General features: G+C 32.8%; 4 protein-coding genes across 9 annotated transcripts; 1 reads left to right on the plus strand and 3 right to left on the minus strand.

The window, feature by feature from the left end:
• The first annotated feature begins 6,091 nt into the window (after positions 1–6,091).
• On the plus strand, positions 6,092–11,867 carry LOC129882505 (uncharacterized). 4 transcript variants are annotated; one of them, XM_055956836.1, is made up of 4 exons: positions 6,098–6,239; positions 8,849–9,823; positions 11,128–11,164; positions 11,460–11,592. In XM_055956836.1, the coding sequence occupies exons 2-3, from the start codon at positions 8,976–8,978 to the stop codon at positions 11,162–11,164; spliced, it is 885 nt and encodes a 294-aa protein (XP_055812811.1). In that variant the 5' UTR covers positions 6,098–6,239; positions 8,849–8,975; the 3' UTR covers positions 11,460–11,592. The 4 variants fall into 4 exon arrangements, with proteins under 4 accessions (XP_055812802.1, XP_055812811.1, XP_055812793.1 ...); XM_055956827.1 differs by lacking the exon at positions 11,128–11,164 and having other exon boundaries at positions 6,092–6,239; positions 8,884–9,823; positions 11,460–11,867; XM_055956818.1 differs by lacking the exon at positions 11,128–11,164 and having other exon boundaries at positions 11,460–11,867.
• Positions 11,868–12,814: 947 nt separating this feature from the next.
• LOC129882523 (transcription initiation factor TFIID subunit 10) lies at positions 12,815–17,244 on the minus strand. 3 transcript variants are annotated; one of them, XR_008765792.1, is made up of 7 exons: positions 16,982–17,244; positions 16,837–16,901; positions 15,692–15,754; positions 14,418–14,475; positions 14,306–14,356; positions 13,346–13,525; positions 12,959–13,187 (listed from the first exon to the last, which is right to left on the minus strand). XR_008765792.1 is itself a non-coding variant. In XM_055956857.1 (6 exons), the coding sequence occupies exons 1-6, from the start codon at positions 17,078–17,080 to the stop codon at positions 13,107–13,109; spliced, it is 417 nt and encodes a 138-aa protein (XP_055812832.1). In that variant the 5' UTR covers positions 17,081–17,240; the 3' UTR covers positions 12,815–13,106. The 3 variants fall into 3 exon arrangements, 1 of the variants encoding a protein (XP_055812832.1); XR_008765793.1 differs by having other exon boundaries at positions 13,346–13,519; positions 16,982–17,243; XM_055956857.1 differs by lacking the exon at positions 13,346–13,525 and having other exon boundaries at positions 12,815–13,187; positions 16,982–17,240.
• A 1,240-nt stretch (positions 17,245–18,484) lies between these two features.
• On the minus strand, positions 18,485–19,407 carry LOC129890404 (protein GLUTAMINE DUMPER 2-like). Its single transcript, XM_055965959.1, has one exon. The coding sequence runs from the start codon at positions 19,159–19,161 to the stop codon at positions 18,715–18,717; it is 447 nt and encodes a 148-aa protein (XP_055821934.1). The 5' UTR covers positions 19,162–19,407; the 3' UTR covers positions 18,485–18,714.
• Positions 19,408–22,365: 2,958 nt separating this feature from the next.
• Positions 22,366–23,144, minus strand: LOC129890413 (protein GLUTAMINE DUMPER 5-like). The gene has a single exon (XM_055965972.1). It carries the CDS (start codon positions 22,998–23,000, stop codon positions 22,518–22,520), a length of 483 nt encoding a protein of 160 aa, XP_055821947.1. The 5' UTR covers positions 23,001–23,144; the 3' UTR covers positions 22,366–22,517.

Genomic DNA, 23,144 nt, shown 5'->3' on the forward strand with positions numbered 1-23,144 from the left:
AGGAGGATCACTATGATTATAGCCTAGAGATAGATGAAAATGATCAAGGCCTATATTTAGTCCTGGCACAGTCAATTCACCAGGAGGATCGCCTTTCCAATTTGACATCGTGTTTCACCAGGAGGATGACTTCCCAATTTGACATTGTAATTAGACATTGTGTTACAGGGCATGTCTAATCTTTTTGCTGTCACAAGATTGGATTCTTTCGACCTGGTTCTCTCAAGAACCTTAGTAAACGCTTTATACATGTTAAATGTGCAATCTTTAAAAAGCTTTCTGATGAGCAAACTTGTAAGATCAAGATCAAAATTCTCAGGGTTAGATAACAATATGCAATATTTACTTGATTATGTTTAGATTGTAAAAATTGTTTAATCGAAGATTATTGATTATAGTTCTTCAAATATGTATTGCTTGTATTTGTAAGAACTAGTTCTACCACTAAGGAGGATTTTTCTCTCCCTTTAATTATAGGTCTTGAAGCTTGAATGAGCTCCCTTTAATTATAGGTCTCTCCCTTCAAATATGTATTGCTTGTATTTGTAAGAACTAGTTCTACCACTAAGGAGGATATTTCTCTCCCTTTAATTATAGGTCTCGAAGCTTGAATGAGGAAACTTCCCCTTACAATAGACCATATGCCACACGAATTTGAATTATTGTAGTTATTTCTTGTTATAGAGGCTATAATAAAAGTCATTACTAGGCATTATAGAAACCAGTAATTCTTACTATATGGGAATAAGTATTTACCTTTCACCAACCCCCTCTAGTTTTGCCTTATCCTGTTGACCATTTCTTCTACAACAGCCCTACTTTATAGCAACTAAAAAAGGACTTTGAATTTATTATTATTCTCAAAGGTGCAATTAGTCTAAGAGTAGGACTCTAATTCACACTTGCTTAGTGGCCAAAAGAAGAAAAAAATATTTCTCTATATATGAATTTCCCCAAGTGACAATTTCTATTTATTTGGACTAACCTAAACAAGTTTTGACTTCGCTCAAATAAGTGACTAATTAACATGGTAGCCCAAATTTTTAGCTTTTCTTGACAATAGACAATTTTATTAATTAATATCAAAACATGACAAGTTATTGTCAAAACGAAAAAAGTGAATTGTAAAATGGATGTCCCTTTCTTTAGTTTTCTTTTCTCCTATCCCCATTTTTCCCCTAATCTCTTTTAATCAAATTTTGCACTTAACTTTGGCTATAAATAGCCAACGAATATGTGCAGAGCATATAGGTCTAAAAAAAAAAAAATTCTCTCTTCTTTTTGTCTTCCTTTCTTATCTTTTGCTTAATCTTCTTATAATTTCATTACTTTTATAATACGTTATCAGAACGATTATTTTGTGAAACTTTATCAAGCCTCTCTCGAAAGAAGAGATAATAATGTGGAGGCGCACTCAAATTTTCGGAATGATGATAATGAAACAACTCCCTCAAATAAATATGAAGATATTGAGGCAAATCTTGCTTATAAAACGGATAGGCGCTTGGTACCTGTAAATACACTGTTTAGAATGAAGATGATGATTTTAAAAATCTACCAAATATTACTCATTTGGAAACTGAACACTTTATGAATATTGACTGAAGAATTGATCATCTAAATAGGGATAAATATTATAAAAATAGTTATTGTTTTTCTATTATGTTTGATATTATGTTGTCCTTTGTAAAAATAATTTTTAAGGCAATGCAATTTCTTAAAATTTTCTGTTTTGTTAAGTTTTTCACGTTCTTATAATGTATCTTTTTGTTTATGAAGAATATGAAAATTTTCTAGTAAGCAGTTGGATCTAAGATCAATTATGATGATATGTGTTTTATTGATAATGCCACAACACACATTATTTTAAGAGATAAGATATATTTCTCTTGTTTGATTATGAAAGAAGTTATGTTAATACAATATCTGGTAGCACAAAATTAATTGAAGAATCCGGAAAAGCTAAAGTTGTACTTATCGGAGGAACAAATTTAAAAATTAATGAAGCATTATATTGTAGTAAGTCTCAAAGAAACTTATTAAGTTTCAAAAACATTCGTTAAAATGGTTATCATATTGAGACTACAAATGATGAAAAGAATGAGTATCTTTACATTACTATAATGATGTCGGACAAGAAGTTTATACTTGAAAAGTTACTTGCTCTTTCATCTGATTTATACTTCACAAGTATTAGCATGGTTAAAACATATGCCATTTTGGTTTACTAACTCAAATGTTTTATTATTTAGCATGACCGATTGGGTCATCCCGATTCTAATATGATGCGCAAAATAATTGAAAGTTCACATGGACACTCTTTGAAGAACCAAAATATTCTTCAATTTAAAGAATTTTCTTGTGCTACATGTTCTCAAGGCAAATTGATTACTAGACCATCAGTAATCAAAGGAGAATTGAATCCCCAGCATTTCTAGAACGTATACAAGGTGATATATATGGGCTCATTCACCCATCATGTGGATCATTTAAATATTATATAATTTTAATAGATGCATCTACAAGATGGTCACATGTGTGCTTATTATCAACTTGTAATATGATATTTGGGAGATTATTTGTTCAAATAATTAAGTTAAGAGAACAATTTTCAGATTACGCAATAAAGACAATTCGTCTTGATAATGTTGGTGAGTTCACATCTCAGACATTTAATGATTATTGCTTGTCCATTGGGATAACAGTTGAGAATACGGTTGCTTATGTTCATATTCAAAATGGTCTAGCGGAATTATTGATTAAACGTCTACAATTAATTGCTAGACAATGCTTATGAAAACAGAACTTTTCATTTCATTATGGGGTCATGCTATTTTGCATGCAGCAAGTCTTGTGCGGATCAGACCCACAAGTTATCATAAAGTCTCTCCATTACAATTGGTTTTTGGTCAGGAGCCGAATATTTTCCATCTTAGAATATTTTGATGTGCAGTATATGTTCCAATTGCTCCATTACAACGCACAAAGATGGGTATGAATCTTTTTCTATCATAAAATATTTGGAACCTATGATTGGAGATTTTTTTAATGCAAAATTTATTAATTATCATTTTGATGAATCAATATACCCAACATTAGAGGGAGAAAATAAGCAGTTGAAAAAAGAAATAGATTGAAATGAATAATCACTATCTCATTTAAATTCTCGTACAAATACATGTGAACTGGAAGTTCAAAAGCTAATTCATTTGCAAAATATTACAAATCAACTACCAGATGCATTCACTGACCTATCAAGAGTTACTAAATCTCATATTCCAGCTGCTAATGCTCCAATTCGAGTTGATGTCCCAATAGGATAATTAATTAATGCAAATGAATCTGAACCACATTTAAAACGTGGTAGACCGATCGATTCCAAAAATAAAAATCCTCAAAAAAGAAAAGGAGTAAACAATCAAGATGGTCATGATATGAAAGAACATGCTCAAGAAGAGCGAGGAGACATAAGAATTGATAAAACCTTGAAAGAGGTTAAGACGCCTGAAAATGATGAAGAAATTTTAATAAATTATATCTCATCAGAAAAAATATGAAACCAAAATAATGTAATTGTCGATTATAGTTTTGCTTATAATGTTGCTATTGAAATAATGCAACAAAATGGGGACCTTGAACCAAAATATATCAATGAATGTAGATAGAGGAATGATTGGCCAAAATGAAAAGATTTAATTCGAGTTGAATTAGCTTCGCTTGAAAAATGCAAAATTTTTGGACCGATAGTCCGAACACCTGAAGGTACAAATGAGTCTTTGTGTGAAAACGAAATAAGAAAAATGAAGTCGTAAGATTTAAAGCACGACTTGTGGCACAAGGATTTTTGCAAAGACTTGACATTCATTATATGGAAACATATTCTCGTGTGGTGGATGCAATCACTTTCAGGTATCTTATAAATCTGGCAGTTCATGAAAAACTTGACATGCATATGATGGATGTCGTTACAGCCTATTTATATGGTTCTTTGGATAATGATATTTTTATGAAAATTTCTGAAAGATTTAAAATGCCTGAAATATATTAAGATTTCGGGGAAACTTGTTCAATAAAACTTCAAAAATCTTTATATGGACTAAAACAATCAGGGTGAATGTGGTACAATCGTCTTAGCGAATATTTGCTAAAAGAAGGATATAAAAATGATCCAATTTGCCCTTGTGTCTTTATGAAAAGGTCTGGATCTGAATTTGTCATAATAGTCGTATATGTTGATGATTTGAATATTATTGGAACTCCTGAAGAACTTTCAAAGGCAGTAAAATGTCTGAAAAAGGAATTTGAAAGAAAGACCTCGAAAAGACAAAATTTTGTCGTGGTCTACAAATTGAACATTTTGCAAATGGGATATTTCTACGTCAATCAACATATACAGAAAATATTTTAAGGTGATTTTACATGGATAAAACACACCTACTGAGTACCCCAATGATTGTGAGATCTCTTAATATTAATAAAGATTCATTTCGACCTCATGAAAATGATGAAGAGCTTGTTGGTGCTGAAATACCATATCTTAATTCAATTGGTGCATTAATATATCTTGCTAACAATTCTAGACCAGATATCATTTTTTCAATAAACTTGTTAGCGAAATTTAATTCATCCCAATACAAAGACAATAGAATGGAATTAAGCATATATTCAGATACCTTCGAGGGACCACAGATATGAGATTATTTTACTCAAATGAATCCACGTCAAAATTGATTGGTTATGCAAATGCAGGATATTTGTCTGATCACCATAAAAATCGATTGCAGACAGGCTACTTATTTACATGTGGTGGTACAACTATATCATGGCGTTCAACAACGTAAACTATGATTGTCAATTTTTCAAATCATGCAGAGATAATAGTCATTCATGAAGCAAGTCGAGAATGCATTTAGTTAAGATCAATAACTCAACACATTCAAGAAACATGTGACTTTTGTTTGACAAAAGACACTCCAACAATATTGTTTGAAGACAATGTTGCATGTATAGCTCAATTAAAAGGAGGATACATCAAAGAAAACAGAAAAAAATATATTTCACCAAAATTCTTCTTTACCCACGATCTTCAAAAGAAAGGTGAAATAGATGTTTAATAAATCCGCTCAAGTGATAATTTAGCAGATATGTTCACCAAGGCATTGCAACTTCAATCTTTGAGAAATTGAGATACAAGATTAGAATGCGTCATTTTTGAGATATTAAATGACGTCTTCATCAGAAGGAGTATAATACACGCCGCACTCTTTTTTTCTTAGTCTAGATTTTGTCCCATTGATTTTTCTATCAAGGTTTCTAATGAGACAACAATCAATACGTATTGAGAATAACTATATATATTTGTTCTTTTACTAAAATTTGTTTTTCTTTTACATGAACATTCAAGGGGGAGTGTTGTAAAATGGACGTCCCTTTCTTTACTCTTCTTTTCCCCTACCCCCACTTTTTTTCTAACCCCCTTTTAGTCAAATTTGGCATACTTAACTTTGGCTATAAATAGCCAACGAATATGTGCAGAGTTGATCACATAGATCTAAAAAAAAAACACAATTCTCTCTTCTTTCTATCTTCCTTTCTTGTTTTTTCCTTACTCTTTTTATAATTTCATTACTTTTATAATAACATAGTATTATTCTAATATTCTTCGAGACAAGATTAGATCAAACTGGAGGTGCGAAAAGAAATATATATTAAGAAAATTTATTTAAATTGTTTCTCATTCAGTCACTTAAATTAAAAATAACAAGAAATATAATATATATATATATATATATATATATATATATATATATATATATGAGTGTGAATGTGTGTATATATAAAGTAATTATAATAACATATTCAAGTATAATCTCACGAGATAAGATTCGAATGAGGTAGAGTATTAGCAGGCAAGTATTTTATCCACTTTATAGAAATACAAAAATCATTTTTCAAAGATTCATACGTATTAAATAATTTTGGAAGTTGAAATATCGAAGATAATGATTAAAAAATAAACAGTAAAGTTGAACGACTATTTATTTTAGACATCCCAAATTAATAGAAATAGAAACACTTAACCTAGCTTTGGAGAACTTTATTTTACTTGACTTTTCCATTTAACTTTTCTTTTTCTTCTTTTCAGCATCATCAACATATAAATACATTATTCTATATTTTCCTTCTCTTTCTCCTTCAATCGTCTTCTGGGTGTTGTTGATTTCTTACAAATTATTCAGGTTTGATCCGCTCCCTTAAAAAAATTGTTCTTTTTCTCTATTGGTGTTTTGGATTAGTTTGAATGATCCATCACTGTTTTCATTTTCTTTAATGGGTTGACTTTTTTTCATAAAAATGGAATCTTTCTTGGTCAAAATTGATCTTTTTTAGGTTTCTATGTTATTGGGTGTCTATAAAGATTCGTTGATGCTATATATTTATCTGTTTACAGCACGTCATGTTGAAAATTTTGGTATTTGGGGCATACCCTTTTTCTGGTTTTTGATTTTTTTTTAATTTTTGGTGGCCTCTTTTGTTGCTTTGTGAATTGGTGAAATGATGTACTAAGAAATGGGTAATCCTTATATTGAAGTTTATTATTAATCTGATGGTTAAGTAGAGGTGAGAAGAGAAAAGAGGAAGTTAGGTTCAATTTGCACGGAGGCAAAAACACTAGGTGATTTCTTTTCATCTGTCCAAGTCTTGATGGACAGAGTTACCTAGTACCTGTTCGAGTGGGAGGTAGCAGGTGCTTGTAGAATTAGTTGAGGTGTGTGTAAGCTGGTGAAAGAAAAAGAAGATAGAGCGTATAGAGTGGGTGTCATGAAGTTTACGTGGAAAATTACAAGTTCAGTAAAATTAAGTTTGGGGGGATCGTAAGTATTTGAAATTTTTGATGTAATTAATAGTCGATAATTTGGGATTGTGGTTGCTATAGGTAATATGGAAATGAAAAGGATTTTGCAATCAACAATTGGTACCAGAGTCGGTGAAGAAACAACAATAATAATAACTTAATAAGAAATTCGACTTTCATGTTTGGCAGTTTAGGAGGAAGTAGTTGTATTTTTTTCTTTTCATGTTGTGTGTTGAAAATGAAGAGATAGTTAAGTACTTAAGTATTACCCTATGAGTTTTATGATAGTTGTGAATCATTTCACATGAATATGTAGCCAGAAAGGGTGGAGCTTGTTGTAGAACAACAAATGTCATAGATGATTTGCTATTTACTCTGTATGTCTGTGAAGTTTAGGAAAATGGAAGCTGAGGGTATGGGATCGTGTTCCTACACTGTCATGCAATCTTTAACAAAGCTTAATTTCTATGATCAAGTAATAAATCTTATTAATGTTGTGGGAAAGTCCTCGTGTAAAAGAGGTATAGAGGATCTAAAAGAATATGATTATCTACGGGGGACATCTATTCGTCTATACTAATTGGGATCTCATGGCTGCACAAAAGATGTACTAAAAATAAAAGATATTTTCCATCTTCTCAAAAGTTCTCCTATTCCTTTTTTTTTTAGTATTATTAATGTAGCACCAATAAGGTGCTGTCAAAAGGATATTTTAGAAGTTCCAGAACCAGAAGTATATTTCCTTCTATTTAAAGGGATTCGATGAGATTTATTACTGGTTCTGTATCATTTACATTGCTCTGTTTACAACTAAATAAAACAAAAGCAAGCAATTCATTTTGATCTTATGAATAGAATTTCCTTTCTTCAAAATATTTGGAGTTTCTTTACCTCCAAATAGTCCCCCAAATGCATGTTGGGATAGTCTGGAATTCTTTCCTTTTTGATTTTCCAATAATTCAAAAGCTCACTTATATGTCCTGAAGTGCCCCTTTTAAGTTGCACCATATTAAGAAACAGCTACCATGATTGATCAATGAAATGACAATGCAAAAAAAAAGGTTATTTATGCTCTCCGGCTTTTCTCCACATATAAATTAGTTGGAGCATAACTGAAATCCTCCCCTTTGAATGTCATGTGTTAAGCTTGCTTCTCGAGCAACCATCCACGTAAAAGATGCCACTTTATATGGAGAACTAGTTTTCCAAGTTTACTTCCATGGCCAAAAAAGTCCTTCCTCTCCAACCACCGTCTCTCTGGACTGTAAGAGCCCAAGGGGCAATATCGCAAGCTCTGCATCTTTTTCCGCATTTGAAGGTCCAATTTGAGTATCACATCCTTGACTATAGCTGGCATCATCAAATGTACGCAGAACATGTTCAAAAAAATTTACCACGACTAGCTAGCGACCTGGCAATGCAACAAGAGGTGCTCTAAATCTTCTCCCGCTCACTTGCACATGTGATAATTTCACGCATCTTATCCCTTCTCTTTCTCAGATTTTCAGTTGTGAGGATAACCCCTCTTGCTGCCAACAAGTCATGTCATTCTCCTGAAATAAAGAGTATCTGATTTGTCGCATTTGAGTTCAATAGTTGATCATTGGTCTTTTGGTGTACAATGTTTTTTCAATATTAGAATATTTTTATAAAAGAATCAATATTTGCATCTTCTTATGGAATGGGACAATGCGTTGAGGAGATGGCATTTTGGTATAGAGAAGTCATATAAGTATCTCTTTACCTTTACTCAATTATATTTTAATTTCTTTTTGAGATAAGTTGCAATTGATGATGAATCAATTGTTTACCTCCAGAATTTAATAGCCTTTTCTGAATAGCATACTCTTCTTTTAGTTTTTATCTTTGTTTTTTGTTTTTTGCTCAATGGTTCTGAGATTTTTTTTCTTCTACCCGGTGAGTTCAGTTTTTTTTAGTGAAATGTTTGCGTACTCATATTATACTGTTGCTTTTGTTTGCATAATTTCACAGTTTTTCAGCTCAATATTATTTAATCCTGATCATAGGAAGGGAGATGCTGCATGCTGTCAGGAACTTGGTCTTTACTCTCTCCCATCATTGAAACTTCAGACTGAAAGGAGTTGTGACAAAATTTTCTATGGAGGAGGTGGAGCTGTATACCAATTGGGATGATGTGTTTTGTCCCATTTGTTTGGACTTCCCTCACAATGTCGTTCTCCTCCAGTGCTCATCTTATGACAAGGGTTGCAGGCCTTTTTTGTGTGACACAGATCATTTGCATTCCAACTGTCTAGAACGCTTCAAACAAGCACATCGGGTGATAGCTGGTTCACAATCAATTTCGACATCCAATGAGAGAGAAGATGTGATAAAATCAGAGGCCAACAGCTGGCCTGCCTGCCCCTTGTGTAGGGGGGAAGTTACTGGATGGGTTGTTGTTGAGAAGGCTCGCATACATCTCGATGTCAAGGAACGCTGTTGTGAAGAGGATAAATGTAGATTTAAAGGTACCTACGTGGAACTTCAGAAACATGCTAAACTTGATCACCCTCATGCACGCCCCTCAAAAATAGATCCTGCTCGACAGATTGATTGGGAAAATTTTCAGCAGTCCTCCGAAATAATAGACGTCTTGAGTACTATACATGCAGAAGTTCCCCGAGGGGTTGTTTTAGGTGATTATGTGATTGAATATGGAAATGATAATTCTGATGATGAATTTGAGAATTTTCCTTCAGCGGAAGGGAACTGGTGGACATCATGTATCTTGTATCAAGTATTTAATAACTTTAGGACGTCTAGAAACAGAAGAAGATCTAGAGTTAGTAATGCAAGAAGAGGAAACCGCCATTTGGGTTATGATGCTTCAAACTCTGATGAGAGTTCTGTGACATCTGTAGAATATGTAGACTATGGGGTTGATGAGACTGATGACGACTTTATAACTGTTGCTGGCCTCTCAAGGAGAAGAGCTGATAGTCACAGGTCAGTAACTTCTAGATAGATCGGCCTTTATTTTCATATGCACTACATTTTGTTACGCTCATCTTGATTTGAGGATGTTTTAGCCACTGTAAATTGTGAGAATCCATTATTGTAGATCTATATTCTCTTATTGGACTGCGACCTCAAATCAAGCTTTTATTGCGGCATGCCCTAGATTAATGGGTCCCTATTCCCTTCTGTAGTTGTGGCCTTCCCCAGGCCCCTTTTGTTGCTTCTTGTGAAGAGAGGGCGAAACTAACTGCAGCCCACGTCATATGTTTTCTGAGCAGATTATTCACACATTTTGATGCATTGGATATTCTTTCTATGATTCTTATAAACTTTTTTGAGATTTCAGTCGAGTGCTAACCTTTTTCTGCCTCATAAATCGTGTTCAACGGAAACATTTGACTGTCCATTTTGTTATGGCCCAAATCACTTGCCTTAATTTTTTTGCTAATGTTTAACCTCCTTGTGGGAGCTATAAAGAATTGATCTGGGAAGAAAATGGACAGTTAAATGTGAGTTCCAAGTGATATATATTTGTTTTCAACGAGCATTTACATTTCCTACAACGCAAGATAGTGAAAACTGATTCTATCATGAGAATATAGCAAAATAATAATTTTTTTTCTTTGTAGATGAAATGATATTCTGTTTTTCATCTTTCTGACTTAAAGTAGGATGATATACTGTTAACCTTTCAATACTGGACCAGTTACCAATCGAACAGTAGTTCACCAATTTGGTGAGAGGTGATTAGACATGATATGGGACACTTGCAACTTACCGAGGACATGATCCTAGATAGGAAGATATGGAGGTTGGGGATTAGGTTAGAAGGTTAGTCGGTAGTCGAGCGTTGTCCAGCCTCCCCTATCAGTATTGTTTGTTATTACTCGCATACTATCTAGTTCTTCGATTTTATTGTTACTTGTTGTTTCCCTTGCTTCGGTTACCGTATTATGTGTTGTTGCTACTGTTTCTCTTCTCCGTTGTGTTAAGCATGACTGCCTCACTACTGTATTGGCCCTTTCCATACTTGATTTTACTATGCTTTACTTGAGTCGGGGGTCTATCGGAAACCACCTCCTCTACCTTCACAAGGTAGTGGTTAGGCTGCATACACACCACCATATGTTGTTGTGAAGGCTGGTCCAATTTAAGAATTGTATTGCAGAAGCATAGAAATGGCACCATCTGAAGGAGATTGCTTTAGCCAATTTGCATTGTCAATAGTGTCTGTCATTAATGTTCAATCTGATTCACAATTTCTATTATTTCATGCTTCCTTTGTGGTACAGTTCTCGAAGACGACGTTCCCGCTTCTATGACAATTAGGTAAGTACTTCAACTGAATTCTATTGGACATGGAATGTTTCCATTATATTAGTAGTCTTCCCAACAGATGCCTTAATTAGAGTTAGGTGAAGGAACAATAGTTGAAACTGGCTTGCACCTGGAAAAGGGTTGGGAGCTGTTTTCCCGTTCTCCTTCCCCCCGCCCCACCCCAGTAGAGATTGACTCAATTAAATGCCCCCCCCCCCCCCAACTACAATGGTTCAATCCATGCTTCCTGTTGCTCCAGTAACCAGATCGGTCCATTTCTTACTGGTGATATTTTTGCATGTTCTAGGAATAAAGGATCCACTGGAAAGACTGGAACGTATCTTCACTCGCCTGCAAACTAGCAATCACTCACCTAGTGTTTGTGTTCATGGTGGACTAGAGGCCACGATAGGAGAAGGGAAAGGTTTAAATCTCTTCTTTTAGTTGTGGTGCAAACGATTGTAAGCTTGATGCTTGCTGATGATAAAGTGAAGGTTTCATAGATAGTCTTTAGACAATTTAACTTTTGTAAACATGACGTTTCGAATCGTTTTTATCGTTATCTTTTGCAGACTACCAATTGCCTTTAGATCCTTCAGAAATTTCCAAAAAGGGTAAATATTAACTGCCAATGTCTATTTTGTTCAGATTGTGAATATTGCATTTTGTTCACTAATGATGGATATTAATAGCTAAGTTTGGTGAATAATCTTCATTTTTGACCTTTGTACGCTATGCTACGTAAAGTCCATTATACTAGGAAAAAGAATTTTCTAATTGATATTACGTTGTTAAGCAATATGGATGACGATATGAAAAGAAGAAAGACATCATTGTCTAGAATAAATTCATATTATTCTCCTTGGTTACACTTTATATAAAATTGTGTCCAAATCTGGTAAGAAAAATTAGTGGATGTTTCATTTAGTGAGATTTCATCTATGCGACATTTTGAAGAGGCCATCCCGTTCTCCGGGTTTATTTGAACATCGAATTTTCGTATAAAACACTTCAACTTAAAAATGAATCAGTTGACCTGGTCTATATATCTCTTCTAGTTATCAAGGAGTTTCGTAAATTTTAGGTGGAATTCCCTAGGTAAAATGACAAAGCAAGAGGCTCGACTAGAAAGAATAGGTTAGCAAATAAGACGTGAGTAGGAATACAAGCCGAAACATCTTTGAATTGAGTTTCAACTAGTGGTAAAGTGGTCATACTTTTTTCACCTAAACTAGAATTGAATTTAGCAGCTATTTCTGAAAGGCGTGAATGCAAATAAAAAACATCTTCCGGATGGCCGCGTATCTTCGTAATAGAAGAGACATTTAACGATAAGCTCGTGCTTGTTTGGAAGGATCATCATTAATGATTAAAATGTCATTCACAATACATAAAAAGCTAAAGTTGTTCCTATATAAGGAGCAAGGTATTGTAATGTAGCAAGGGGAATCTGCCGTCCTGTTTCGGCTACTACAATAGTGTATTCCATCGCTCCGCTTTAAAGTAGTTACTACTTGAAGATTTTATGCTCCTCCCATCTATTTTTGCCAACACAGAATATACACACACCGAGCAGTGTTTATATCACCTTCCAAAGATATAAGAAATGAGACGCAACCAAACATGTCTGGTCTACAGAAATGAAGAAGCCAGCCAACCCAATTAGACAAAATAAAGTACATTCATCAACCAGTTCAAAGCAAATTTAAACATTCGAAGCAGTTATCGACATCACCCCCGTTGCTACCACGAAAGGAATCTCAAAACAAGCAATCTATCAACGGTGGCAACTACAGCTAACATTGGTGAGTGAATCAAATATATAGAGATACATAGCAGTCAAGAGTTGTCATCCAATACATATATAGCTTTTGAGAATCAAGAGAATGACAGGTCAATGACCTCACAACCATCAGATGAATGTGATCATAGAGATTTGTTTGCAGGCATTACGTCACTCCTCTCTTGAAGCAGGATCTAACCCAGCAGACGGGCTATCAGCAAAGTAATCTTGATGTTTGACGTTTACACCATACTGCAATGCAGATCAAAGATTACAGGGAACTATAGTAAACAAAGTTGAAACACTGAAGATGTGCAAAGAATAGCACTGAAGTAATAAAAATATTGACATCACAAGGACAGCCCTTGGAGAGGAAGAAACAAGAGAGACTCTAAAGGGATGGAGAACACCTTACAACCCATGAGAGCATGTATTTTGCTTCTAAATAATTTTTGGAGCATCCATAAGGTCCGGTCCCAGTTGGTATAAGATGATTTAGTAGCTCTTTGTAGAGAATCACATTTTTAAATGTGAGGTTACTTTTTATACACCCATGGTATTATGCCCGATTGCATCCATAAAATCTTTACCTTATCAAAAACATTTAAAAAACCAAAATTAAAATTTAAACAAAGATCTATAGAACAAGAACTTCATGTCAATAAACGGCAACCCGGTGCACAAAGCATCCCGTCTTAGTAGGGTCCGGGGAAGGGCCGTGCCCCAAGGGGGTGTGATATAGACAACCTAACCTAATGCAAGCATTAGTGGTTGCTTCCATGGTTCGAACTCATGACCTATAGGTCACACAGAGACACCTTCACCATTGCTCAAAACAATGCATTTTTATGTCGGTGGTGTCCGTATCCACTTGCTTGCATCTCGACTATTCTACATGTACTTGCTACCACCCACCAACACAGGTACCAGGTAAATATACCCAACAAGGCTTAAATTGTTGGGAAAAAATCACCTAGTCTTTTTTTTTGTCTCCGGGGAATTTGAACCTGAGACCTCATTGGTTCTCCCACTTCATTAACTACTAGGTCACACCCTCGGGTGCTACAATATGAATCACTTTTCAAGTTCACATAGGAAAATACCAGCCGTGATCAACCAGCAGTTATGCATAGGGCTTCATCCTTATTTCTTGATCATTTGGTCACTATTTCTAATAGTACTCATGTACACAACTATTTAACTAGAAAACTCATTTAGAAAGAAATAAGTAAAAACAAGTATACCACTTCAACAAAGAACTATTGGTCAAAAAGCATTATACAGGAGACTGCTTACAGAATAAATAAGATGAAATTACAATGATGAATAATTTATTATTATTTTTTGATAGGTCAGCAAACAATAATTACCTCTCGTAGAGATTTTGAAAGATCATCCATTGTCAAGGTAAGGCGTTTGTCCTGCTAAAACAGAGTTAGAACCATAAACATAAGAAAATGAAAAGAGAAATAGGTGAAGCACCTTTTGCTGCTTATCTCTTTTGTCCTTGACAATAGTTGACTGCCTTGCCTTGCAATGTCTGCATTACCATGAAAAACAAGAAACTTTATCTAATAGAAGCTCGATTTCCAAGAAACATAAACCAAGAAAATGTGAAATTCTCAAAATTCAACTCTATTTCTTGTCTCAACACAAAAAATGAGGGTCTCCTTTATCCTGGTCTACCTACAACTCATCAACTTTCCTTCCTTCAACCACTGTCATCTTGTTGTCTCAACCATATTTCTGGTCTCCACACAGAATACCAATGGGGATAGCCCTTGCTCCTGATATAACCTCAACTTTCATCAACCTTCCTGCCTTCAACCACTGTCATTATGTTGTTTCGCCATTGGAATGGCTCCTTTTCCTAAATATCCATTTCTTTGGAAACATGAAGGATAAATACGAGACCATTCACAAACCCTTATTATTTCTTCCAATGACAATTGACAAGGCCATACTCTATTCTCAAAAGACTCACAATTCAAACCTAATTTAATCCACGATTCATTTATAAATGTCTTTTTAAATACTTGATCAATCACAGCATTCCATGAGTTTTACTTTCATTTCGACTATTGAAGGCAAAATAGTGAGTAAAGTGAGGCATTCACAAAATCTTGAATCTATAACAAAAAGAAACACTACTGATTTGTCACAGTTGAGAAGATCTACTACAATCTATTAGAAACATAAGGAAAAGGAAGTTCAGAGAAAGTTGGATGCTTTGTTGTTTTTAATCATATATTCTGGAACTAGGTCTTTCTACATGTTTACTAAAGTCATATCTTAGTGTCTTTAAATTGTATTTTTCTGTTCTTTTGTCTCTTTTCTAAGGTTTTGGGGTGTCACAAACACTGCAATCTCCTGAGGTAGTAGTATTATTGCACTAACAATAGAGAATTTCAGGGGTTGTATTCTTGGTAGTGTAGTCTAGTTTGGATCGACAGTCTTTGAAAATAAAACAAGCTTGAATTCTAAAATTACCAACTTAATGTTTCTAATTCATTAGAGACGAACCAAAAAGAGTTTGTTTTTTTTGAGGTTTGGGGGAAGGGGGGCAACTTGGACACTTAACAATTGGAAGTATCATACAATGAAAAACACTTAGACAGGCACAACACAACAATTGCATTGAAGCCTCAAGAGTAAGGGACAAGCAATGAGCACTATGCCGAAGGATTAGCAGCATACTTAACATAAGATGGAGGGGGAAACAAAATTCAAGAAAGATATATAATTAATAAACATACTGGAGAGCATCGGTGGCAACATCTGCAATAAACTTCTGTGTAGCAACTGCCACCAACCTTATTCTGCATATTCAAAGGAGAAACTCAATATAACAATACAGTATTTAAAACTGATAACATAAGATAAACCAACCAACGCTATCAAAAGAAACATCAAATGCTACAATATTAAAATTTAAAACTATTAAAAAAGCAAATACCAACCCAATTCACATACATTAATTTTACTTGAATTTACTGCTAAGCAGAAAAAATTTAAAAAGATCAAAACATAAATGGAACTTAAAGCAGATAATATTGTAGCTTAGTCATTGTTTGATTATAATGAGTATAAATATATTCAGCTACTTGCTCATCTAATTGTTTTAAAATGGGTATTGCCTTGCAGCTCCACTAATAACCCACCAAGATGGTATATTATTGTTCACTGATGCAAGTTTACAGATGGATGCTAGACGGGCAGTATTGGTGTTGCGGCTTTGGATAGCTTTGGGAAACTGATTCATGCCCATGTGTCCCCAATCCAGTTTGTGGCAAGTATGACTGTTGAAGCGCTTGCTATAAGAATGGTTCTTGAACGTGCAATGAGGAACAGTTGGAAGGATGTCAAGATTTTATTGGAAACAAAGAGTGTTATTGATATGATTTAGAAAAAAATTACTACCTGACACTTTGAAGCTATCGACTTTGCTTGATCATGTAGACTTTGTTTATATTCCTAGAAGTCTAAACAAAACTAGCACATAATTTAGCTAAGTTTTCTATTACTTTGTTGAAGGAAATATCTTGGGAGCACTTCTTCCCAAGCTGGATTATACAGTATGATGTGAGAACCTTTGCTCAATTTATTTGTTTGCTGCAGTATAAAATATCTCCCTTTTTCCCCAGGGCTTAGCTCACTTGATTAAAGGTTGAGAGAATTGAGGCTTTATAAGTTCGAGCCCTACGCCAAGCAAACTAAGCTTAGTATTTAAGTGGAGAAGGTTAGAGGAGCGCGCCCATCATATCTGAGTTTCGAAGACTATGGGCAATCCAAACAATTTTTGAGCAATCCAAACATGTTTTTCTATGACTAATCTAAGCAGAAAGTAAAAGGTCTAAATTGCAGAAACATCAACACAAGAATGGGGAATTAGGGACCATACAATCGAACGTCAGGACATTGAAATCCACTTTTACCCAAGTAATGCTCCACCAATTCATCAGGAATCTGATCAAAAGCTTTTAACCGTCATAAACAGAAGATAAAATTGATCTCGCCTAGAAGAAAAAGGGCAAAAAGTAGCTCACAGTGGGAGTATAGTCCATTAAGGAAGCAAGGAAATCGGCGAGAGCAGCGTCATCCTCGTGTCTTCCTTCACTTGTTTGCTGACCTTGACTTTGGTTCATCTTCACCGTCGAAACAGAGTCAACGGAGGATCGGCGACGGACGGAGTTTTAACTTTGCCGGAGGAAAAGTGATTCTTCTATAAATTATTATGATGGAATTATTTTTTATGCTTTTTTACTTTGAGGAGGAATTGGAGAGAAATTGAAGAATTTTTTTTTTCTTTTTTTCCTTCTAGAAAATAGAAATACTATAGGTTTTTTATTATTTTTTCAAATATATTCAAAATTATTTTTCTCCTCTATTGTGCAAAAAAAGAGAGAGAGAGAAACAAAGAGCCCAAAATAGAAGAAAATTTGTATATTTTGCTATGTGGAATAATTTATAAGAGGAAAGGGGTATATTTGCTTCACCTAGCTAACAATAATGATATTTCTGTATAAAAAAGCAAACGAAATAGTACATCATTTTATTTTCAATAATTCATGATATCCAAAACAAATATCAAAAGAATAATGATATGATTAATATTTTTTTTTATAAGCCAAGCGCAATGAAAACCCACGTTGAAGCATATATACTCATAATCACTTCTCTTAATCACTTTATTCTCCTCTTTGATGGAGGATTAAAATGCATTATATTATATTATTCTGGATAATATATTTAGATCAATATTTTTCTTCTCAAAATATTCTTTCATATACGCACAATATATATATATATATGATATTTAACTAATTATAATTAAATAACTTGAATTAGTACCTCAAATCTCATAAATCAAATTTTATCAACATATGACCTTATCGTGAGTACCTTTCAATAATACGAATTTGACAAAACTTAATATCATGACTCAAATCATGCATTTATCTTAAAAAATTATTTAATATAAAAAAATTATAAATTTAGAATCTAATAAAGTTAAAAGGCTATTCAAAATTCATAAAATTGGAAAGATGAATTGTGTGTTTAATTCAATTTCAAAGATAACTCAAAAGATAAAAGTTGTCAAAAACTTTATTCATCAATCAATTTGAAAAATTTTAATACCTCCACATTCGAAATAGACATTTAAAATCTGTACAACATAATACGATGGTTCAAATTAAATAAATTCAAAATAGAGTCTAATATGACATATCATGTTAAAATTATATAAACTAATCCTAATTCAACTAGAAAAACAAGTTCGATTGAAGTTATTTGTTTGTAGCTTAATTATTATTCATGATTATCATCAAAACGCTCGTGATAATAATAATCAAACATAAATTCATAAATAGAATTATAAATCGCATCCAATAATCATAATTTAATTTATAATTATATTTAACTTAACATTGCAATTGATAATCGCGACTTATAAATCACATTTCATCGACACAACTTAAATCACATTTGAATAGCACAATTTATAAACCACATTAGACAAACATAACTTATAAATCACATTTGACGAGCTCGACCTATAAATCGCATTTGAAAACACGACTCATATATCACATTTGCCATTTATAAATCGCATGATAAGCATGATTTACTCGAAAATGGAATTTTTTTTAAACTCTTTGTTATCTCAACCAAAATTTAGTACAATTTCCCGGAAATCAAAATTGAAAAATTAAACAAAAATGGAAGAATTCCCCCAAAAAAAAAAGATGGAGGAAAATGCTCTGTTTTTTTGGCTTTATCAATGGCCGTTTTGGGATTCTTCATGAGCTTCATCTTTCGGCTTCTCATCACCTAATTCTTCACTTTCCTTTTCCAATTTCTTCTCAATTTTATCACCAGCACCAAAAGAATTACCTCTGCTTGATATAGGCGTAGCCAAAAAAGTTGGATTCAAATCTCCAGCCATTATTACTACAATTTTCTCCTCAAAAACCGGCGACGCCTTCAAAACATCACCGGCCGATTTCTCGCCGGCGCCGGATTCTGTATCGCCGCTTTCTCTCGGATAGCCGGAGTGTTTCCAGTAAGAACAAGCTAAGATTACTAGAGCAAAAGTTATCAACACTAGCATGGCTGCTACGCCGGCGAAGAGATACGGCGCCGGTGAATGCCACGGCGATCTCTGAACGATCGCCGACGGTGAAATTGATGGAGAAGCAGCTGTGAAGGTACTTACGGTTCGCATTTTTTATTTTTGTTTTTTAAAATGGAATGTTTAATGTTTTTCTCGCTCGAAGAACTTATTGAATTGTTGCGAACGGAATGGAGAAATTTAGAGGAAATTTTATATTTTATATTTTTTTATTTTTCGCTTGGCTTGAGAAGTGCAAAGATGGTAGATGTGTGTATTTATATGAAACAATTTTAGTGGAGGAATAGGAAAGAGAGAGAGAAAAAGGAATTTAAAAAGAAGGAAGGTGAAGTGTTCAATAGGGAATAATAAAATTTAATGAGAAAAATATGAAAGGTGCTTTTATCTTTTCAATAATTATTTCATATTTTGATATTTGATACTTTGATTAATTTAAATTCATATTACGAAATAGCAAGTTAGAAATGACATGATATCCATCGATCTTTTGAGGTGCGCTCAACCTCATAAAACATGTACTAGAGTGTATATGTGATTCGTTTATATCTTGAGCTTATTAAAATAATTCAATTTTTATATGTAATTCACATTTTTAATATACGTTATTTAATTAATATGAATTCGTGTTGGGTAAAACAAGAGTGTATATATATATTATGAAATACAAAATTTTGGGGTGAAAGGATATCACGTGAACCCTTTGCTTTCATATGACTCTCCACTCGTTCTAGGGTTCATAAAAAGTGAAGCACTTTTTATTATAAATTTCTCTATTTTAAAGTTTTACTCATTAGAAGATAGAAGAAATCTCAATTGTCTTATTGTATAGTTTTGATGATAAAATAAACGAATCTTTTGTTTGAAGTACTAGTGGTACTAAGTGGAAAAAACACTCAAGCTTATGAGTAGAGCAGCAATATTCATTGAACAAAGAAGGGAATTTAAAAATGTCATTAGTGGTGTAAAGTGATACTAGTATCATTATATTTCTTTATGAACTAAAATATCATTATATCAACTAAGCTTGGAGATGATACTAGTATTTTTATGTTGATAATTAAATGTAAACTAATACTGCATTCCCCATTAATTTGTAACAATAATAACAATAGTAGACTTAATGTGAATATATATTTTTTAACAACTTTAATTTTAATCTTTGGTTTCATTTTATGTAGTACTATTATTTATGACCTAGTAAAGTATGTCCCGAATAAAATGATTTTTTTTTTATATCTAGAAGTACTTTAATTTTACATTTTTTGCTTTACTATTAATGACATATTTTTATATCTATAAAAATATCATGATTTGTCTTTTTTAAATTTTGTGTCAATTCATATCGTATCATGTAAAACTAAACAGCAAAAGTACGTAATTTTTATAGCCGAAATGGTTTTGTTCTGATAAAAAAAAAATCCGCACTTAATATTTACATCAAATTATACAATTTTACTAAAATTATGTGAAATAATACGTGTTACATAGTGTAAAGTGTAAACGCCAAACGCGGCAGCTGTACAGTGTAAGAATAATCGCAATTTTTTTATTTAAACTTCTTTTAATTTTATATTATATAATTCTAGATAACTTTTTTTTGAAAAAAATAAAGTTGAACTGCTTTTATTTTCCTAGTGATCAAATTATACCTTTTAAAAAAGAAAAAATCGTCACTAAGTACATATAATTTGTGGTGGGGGTGATATGTTTTTTAATATAATGTTAGAGAATATTTGATAATCTATATGGAGCCCTGTATGGTTCGCCACATCTAATTAAGAAAGTTCTAAAATAAAATAGCACTAACATACTTTTGTTGCAATGAGATTTGTTTTAATATTTTTGACGAGTGAGATGAAATGGATAAAAGTTGATATTCTTTATCAGAGATTTTTTATTTGAATTTTAAAAATAAAATAAAATATTGATAAAAAGCATTTTTTTATCCTATTTGATATAGATTTAAATTAATTGAATTAATGAATATCGAATATCGGATAATTATTATGAAAAAGATTTACTTTTTGCTATGCGTCGTCCTTTCCAATTGATTCTACTATCGAAATGGATTAAAGAAGTTCTCACATAATTAATATTTTGTTTTGTAAGTGGAAGAATTCGAATAGATAATGTTTTAAATCTATTTTAGCCACTTTTTTTAGAGTTGGATGATGAGATAAGATATCAAAAGGGTTAATAAATATGTTCCAAATTGAATGTTTTGTTTATTTTCTCAAAACCGAATTTAATTTAATTTTTAATTTTTTTTGAAAATTAACTCTTAAAATATGAAAATTATAGTATGTTGGTGCATGTTTTCTTCCTCAAAATATGTAAGTCTATTTCAAACTAAACTATTCATTTCAACCATCAAAAATCGTGCTGGATAAATAATATAATTTTTTCGTCCTTAAGCCTTAACTAGAAATCTTTAATTCGAACTTAGAGGATTGAAACAGTTCTTATATGTAGGAAAAGTAAGCGTTTTTCCTTTAAATGACTCTTATGCAACGTAAATTGATATTAGTCGGGAGCTTAAAAGGAATATAAAATATGGGGAGAAATATATATATAAAAAATTGTTCATTTCAACACAAAAAAAACACACGAAGTTGACAAATGGTATGACTAATCTTTTAGTAATTTTTTTTTTATTTTTTATCTGATATTCGGCGATATTCTATATTGAGAGTAAAATGCTTCCTACCAAAGGTGACTCCATATTAATGACACGAATCTAAATCTAGATTGGCGTTGGAAATACCTCCCTAACAAAAACGACTCTGTAACAAATAGATTTAAACTCAAAATCTCTAATTAAAAATAAAAAAATATTTACTATTCGACCACAATCCTTATCGGTACATTATTCCGTAATTGAAAGACCATAATACATAGTGAGTTAGAGAAGGTACAACTTGTCAAAAGAGTATAAAATTATTGGATGTTTTTTTAATTCCTCTGTTATATTTTAGACTCCTACTATTAATTGTTCGAGTTTACATATTTAACTCTCTTTTTAGCCCCTTTGATCAAATTAATAAATTAACTTTGATTTCACTCTCTTATAATATAGAGTAATATTTTTAAAAGATTGGAGACTTCAAAACTTTATTAAACTAATACATACAAATTTGAGCTAAATCCTAAATTAAAATATATTGGATAAAACCAACATTTTAGATTGTAAAAATTCCACATATCTTATTTTCAATTTTCTATAAATTCCACATCTTAAAAGAGGTTTGATTGTAAACATCTTTTTAGATGACTTGCTAATATAAAAAAGTCTTAGTATAAAATTTAAACTTTTTGTTCCAATTTTTTTTTATATCTCAAACAAAAATTACAATCTCCCAAATGCCAAAATTGAAAATCCAAACAAAAAGTAGGATTTTTAAATATAAAGAGGAAAACAACTACGGCCAAAGGATTTGAGCTCAGTGGTTTTATTCATGATTTTGGTCCATAATTACTTGATCTTTTAGCTTCTCATCAGCTGATTCTCCACTCTCCACATCCAATTTCTTCTCAAATTTTCCATTTTCATCTCCAAACGAACAACTTTTGCTCGAAATTGGCGTAGCCAAAAAAGTTGGATTCAAATCTCCAGCCATTATCACTACAATTTTCTCTTCAAAAATCGGCACAACCTTAAATAAATCTCCGCCAGATTTCTCGCCGGCGCAGGATTCAGGATCATCGCTGTCGTTTCTAGTCTCCCCGGAACGTTTCCAGTAAGAACAAGCTAAAATTACAAGTGCAAAAGCTATTAACCCTAGCATCGCTGCGAGACCGGCGAATAAGTACGGCGCCGGAGAATGCCACGCCGATCTCTGGAAACTCTCCGCCGGCAAAAATGTAGTTTTTACGGTTGATTTTACTGGTTCCATTGTCGACGGATTAGCAATAAAGGTACTCACAGTTCTCATTTATTTTTTTCCTTAATTTTGTTTTCTTTTCTTCTTAGCTTGACAAATAAAAAAGAGGGTATATGTGTATTTATAACTAGATTGTAAAAATGGAGTAAATTGTTAATGGGGGATCAAATAATTTTAAAAATAATATTATCAAAT

This window comes from Solanum dulcamara, chromosome 1, assembly GCF_947179165.1.
Source record: "Solanum dulcamara chromosome 1, daSolDulc1.2, whole genome shotgun sequence".
In the NCBI taxonomy this organism is placed as follows: Eukaryota; Viridiplantae; Streptophyta; class Magnoliopsida; order Solanales; family Solanaceae; genus Solanum; species Solanum dulcamara.